Below are 4,774 nucleotides of genomic sequence, written 5' to 3'. Positions count from 1 at the left end.
TATATAAACCCTTCCTTGACCCTCCACAACAACAAACTAATACTATATTTGTCCTTCTGTGATTGACTTATTTCACTCAGTATAGTGTCCTCCAAGTTCATCCATATTATGCAGTGTTTTGCAGACTCTACATTATTCTTTAGTGCTGCATAGCATTCCAGTATGTGTATGTACCATAGTTGAGTCATCCACTCTTCCACTGATGGTCACGTAGGTTGTTTCCATCTTTTAGCTATTGTAAATAATTCAGCATGACGTTTTTAAGGTTTGTCCATGTTGTAGCATGTATCAGAATTTAAGTTTTCTTTATGGCTAGTAGTGTAGTGCCTAAGGCATTTGACTGCTAACCAGAAGACTGGTTCCACTCCTTGGAAGGAAGATTGAGCAATCTACTTCCGTAGAGATACCACCTGAGAAACCCAAGGAAGGGTCCCTATGAGTCAGATCCGACTCGATGGCAGTGAATTTTTTTTTTTTTTGGCTGAGTAATATTTCCTTTTATATACCATATTTTGTTTATCCATCTATTACTTGGGTTGTTCTCATGTTTTGGCTATTAAGCAAAATGCTTTTGAGGTTGTCAGTAGTTCATGGAGCTCTTCATTTTATACTTTCTCCAAGAGTCTGGTGGGTCTGCCATTCTGAGCACAGACCCTGGGATGGTGGTGTCTGTTTAGAGCTGTGTTTGGGGCCCTGGTGCTCTCTGACCACTTTGCTGTCTCCTCTGTGGCTCTTCCCATCGCCCGCTTGGCACTTTGCTCAGTGGCTGCTCTTTCCCACAGAGCTTTTCGGAGCCAAGTCACTAGGACAGTGTGGATGGGTGGATGAGTTTTCTTAAAGAAAGCACACTGCTTCCCAGATAAGAAGGCTGGTGATTAAATGAACGCAGGGCCTCAGAGAATAGCTTGACTGTAAATAAATGGCAGGAGAATAATGCTTGTGTGTGGTCTGATGGCTGAGTGTGCTCAGCTGTGGTGGCTGCTTATCTGACCAAATGTCCAGATCAGCACTGCACAGAGAATAAATCTCCAGGGGGCGGGGATACCATGGCATGTGTGACCTGATGGGACAGTTCAGGCTTGTTTTGTCTAAGAAACAGGAGAATAGAATAGAATCTCCTAGTGCATTTACGGGTTGGGAAGTTAAAAAGGAGATTTAGGAGAAAAAAGCAAACATTTGAAAAAGAGTCAAGATGCAGGCTCATACAGAATTTTAAGTCTTCTGCAGCAGCTTTGTGGCTGGAGTGTGGCGATTCCCAGGGAGAGGCTGTTCTTACCCTCCTCTTACACTCTCCGTATTCCTGTTTGTGTTCCAGTGCTTGGGTTTTGATGTGTCTACTGCACTCAACCACTAACCCAGAGGTTAACAGATTGAGCACACCGTGGCACCACAGAAGGCAGGCCAGGTGGCCTGCTTCCGTAAAGATCACAGCTAGGAAATCCCTATGGAGCAGGTCTACTCTGTAACATGCAGGGTCACAATGAGTCGGAATTGACTAGATAGCAAACGGTGTTCAAATAGTATCTTTTAGAAGGATCAGCACAAGGCTGATCCCCATGAGGCAGAGGTTAAAGTCCTAAATGCCCAACTTTTCCAAACTGCTGTGCCACTCCATCATCTCTGACATCAATTCCCCCCCCCTCAGTACTCTGCCTCCCATCTTGGGTTCCATATTTCATTGTAATGTCTCAAAGAACTCACAACTCCCAAGGAAACGACCCACATGGAGTGGGTTGGGGTGCTGGGAGGCTGGCAAGTCCCAAGTCTGGGTAGGTCTGGAGGATTCTCTGAACTCATACGGTTGCAGGGGCTGGCAAACACAAATTGGTGGGTCAGATGATAGCTGTTGTCTCAAGTCCAGGGGTGAGATGATGATGGACCAAACACAGGACTGGAGCAAGAGAAAGAATTTTCCTAGAGCTCTGGTGGCGTAGTGCCCAAGGCATTGACTGCTAACCAGAAGGCTGGCAATTCAAACCTACCAGCTACTCCTTGGAAGGAAGACTGGGCAATCTACTTCCATAGTGATACCACTTCAGAAACCCTGCTACCCTGCTACCGGAGTAAGTTTGATTTGGTTTTAGTAGAACATTCATAAATATACTCTCAGGGAAGCTAAAGGTGGTGACTTGTATCACACCCTGCAGCAAGGTGGGACTCAGGATACATCCCACCCAACAGCCAGAGAGACTAAGATTTACAGCACATCACAAAATGGAGGGTGATGACTAGAAGGGCCACATCAAGCAATTCACTGCACTGCAAAGGGTTTGTTTTTGTTGTTTTGGAGTTGCATTGTCCTCTTTGGCGAATGGCTTGATAGTTGTCGGTGCCTGTGCAATTTCTTGTCCTCCTTTTCCCCAGATCAGCTAAAGGCCCTCCAGAAGAATTACGGCAGGCTGCAGCAGGATGTTCTCCAGTTTCAAAAGAACCAGAGCAACCTGGAGAGGAAGTTCTCCTATGACCTGTAAGTGCAACTCAGAACTGAGTGTGTGCCCCATGGGAGGCCAGTGCCTTTGAAGCTAAGGGCTCTGGGCAGAGCCCTGTGTGATGTCCACTGACCCTTCTGGTTATAGACCATGAACCACTTGGTGCACACAGGGCCCTGTGAGAAAGGTACAGCCCCTTCTAGGATTCATGACCTTTAGAAAGAATGGATTTTATTTTTTAAGTGTCAGCAACGCTCCAGGAAGCCATGGCAAAGTGTTAGTGGGCTCATAATACAAAATAAATAAGAAAGATGCGAACACACACACATACATGCACACACAACAGAGCAGTTCTTAACAGGAAGCGACTTTCTGTAAAACTGTTGTAAATTATCTCTATAAAGTGCAGGTGTACTGGTTAAGTCTGTAATCTAAAACCTTTAATAGTGTGTTCCCACAAAACTCAAAACCATGAAGGAAAAAAAAAAAAAAGGGCCACGTTTGTTGGTCTGAAAGAGCCTGGTGGAACTGCTGAGACTATGGCCCCTAGCTGCCCTTCAGGTCTGGAATTGAACCCACTCCTGTGGCTCCCAGCCAAACAAAAGACAGGCATATGAGCTGAACATTTACATTAGGTAGATACACTCCTTGGAAAGAAGAATCATGGGAGAAAGAAGGGCTGTGTGTGCACAGAGCGACAGCTCAAGGGAGGGGCAGGAGTGCACTGGAGGGAAGGACACAGGGAAGAGGTAACTGGGGAGGAAGTAGGGGGAGAGCTGTTGCATTGTGGGAAATTGCAATCAATATCATGAGACAAAGTGTATGTGAGCTGCTGTATGGAAAATGAAATTTGCTCTGTAAACTTTCACCCAACTCACAATAAAAATCTTAAAAAAAAAAAAAAAAAATGTTCCCAAAGGGCTCAGAAGTTAGCTCAGTCATAACCATAGACTAAAAGAGATTTTGGTGAAGTATTAAAATGATTTATCACTGGGTACTGACACTGTGTGTGTTTTATTTTCTGAGATGACTTAGATGTTTTTCTAAATTGTTTCACTTAGAATAGAGTTATAATCACAGCACAACAATAAACTTTTGAAAATCAAACTAGACCCATTAGTAAGATAGTTAAAATCAATTTAAAATGGAGGTAGAGAAAAGTTGTCTGTACGTAGTCTGTAGTTTTCTTTCCTTTTTTCCCCTCACAGAAACTAAAGCATGGGCTTTTTACATTCTCAGAAGCTGTCCATGAGCCCAGCCCCACACAACTGTTCTTTTCCCTTTGAGTTAACTTCACTTGGATCCATGTTTAAGTACATGTGTGTTTCTTACATAATTGTAGATGTCATAAATTTTTTGAAATCTCTTTTATTACTATAATTGTATATATAAAAAATTCCAGTGTGTTCCAGAATGTTTTATCATTAAAAATGGGTCCTTAAAAATCTATCATGTGTAAATTTTTATTAACCATGCTCTCTACTCCTTGTATATTTAAGTTGCTGCTAAGTTTTAGTTCTTATAATCTGCCTGACCCCAGTGGCATCATGTATATAACTTTAAAAATTATTACTTTATGTTATTTCCTTGCAGAAAGATTCAACTGCAGGTTTAGTGTAGAAATTGGCATTAATTGCCAGATTGCTTTCTGAAAGGAAAGGTGCAGCCCTTTCTAGGATTCATGACCTTTACCCTTCTCTCATATCACTAGCAGTGCAGGAGAAGAAGTTTCCCACACCAGCTGGCCTCATAGTGCTTCTTTGTGTTCTGCCATAAGATTGTCTTCTCACTGTAATGTCTTCCTGGTCCCTTTAAAACCAAATACAGCTAAAAACATGAAGCCTCAAATACAGAAATGTTCAAAGCACATAAAGTCAATACAAAGGAAATATAATTAGAAAGTAACCATGCAGAAGCTCATTCAACTAGGCCAGTGGTTCTCAGTGGGGGACAGTTTGGGGACATTTGGCAATGTCTGGAGATACATTTGCCATCACAACTGGGGGAGAGGGGTGCTCCTGGCCTCTAATGGGTAGAGGCTAGGGATGCTGCTGAACACCCTACAGTGCACAGGACAGCCCTCACAACAGACTGGTCCGAAACATCCATCGCGCTAGGCTGAGAAATCCTTAGTTAGGCTTATCGTCAAAGCCATGTATTCAGGCAGAAATGAAGCACCCCAGTCTTATTATTCATCCTTAAAAGACACTTTAACACAAATATTTCCCTTCAATTGACTGAACTATGTTGTTGTTGTTGTTGTTAAGTGCCGTCGAGTCGTTTCCGACTCATAGCGACCCCATGCACAGCAGAACGAAACACTGCCCGATCCCGCACCAGCCCCA

General features: G+C 43.3%; 1 protein-coding gene across 1 annotated transcript in view; it reads left to right on the top strand.

Moving 5' to 3' along the window:
* The window catches only part of GOLM1 (golgi membrane protein 1), a 67,549-nt gene that overhangs the window by 42,805 nt on the left and 19,970 nt on the right, over positions 1-4,774 (top strand). The window contains exon 4 of the mRNA XM_007939028.1: positions 2,365-2,467. Coding sequence (XP_007937219.1) covers positions 2,365-2,467 — 103 coding nt within the window. The remainder of the gene's footprint in view (positions 1-2,364; positions 2,468-4,774) is intronic.

Source organism: Orycteropus afer, unplaced genomic scaffold (genome assembly GCF_000298275.1).
Source record: "Orycteropus afer afer isolate SDZICR_OR568_19922 unplaced genomic scaffold, OryAfe1.0 scaffold00005, whole genome shotgun sequence".
Lineage (NCBI taxonomy): Eukaryota > Metazoa > Chordata > Mammalia > Tubulidentata > Orycteropodidae > Orycteropus > Orycteropus afer.
Note: the sequence above shows the minus strand (reverse complement) of the source record. Positions and strands in the feature narration are given on the sequence as shown.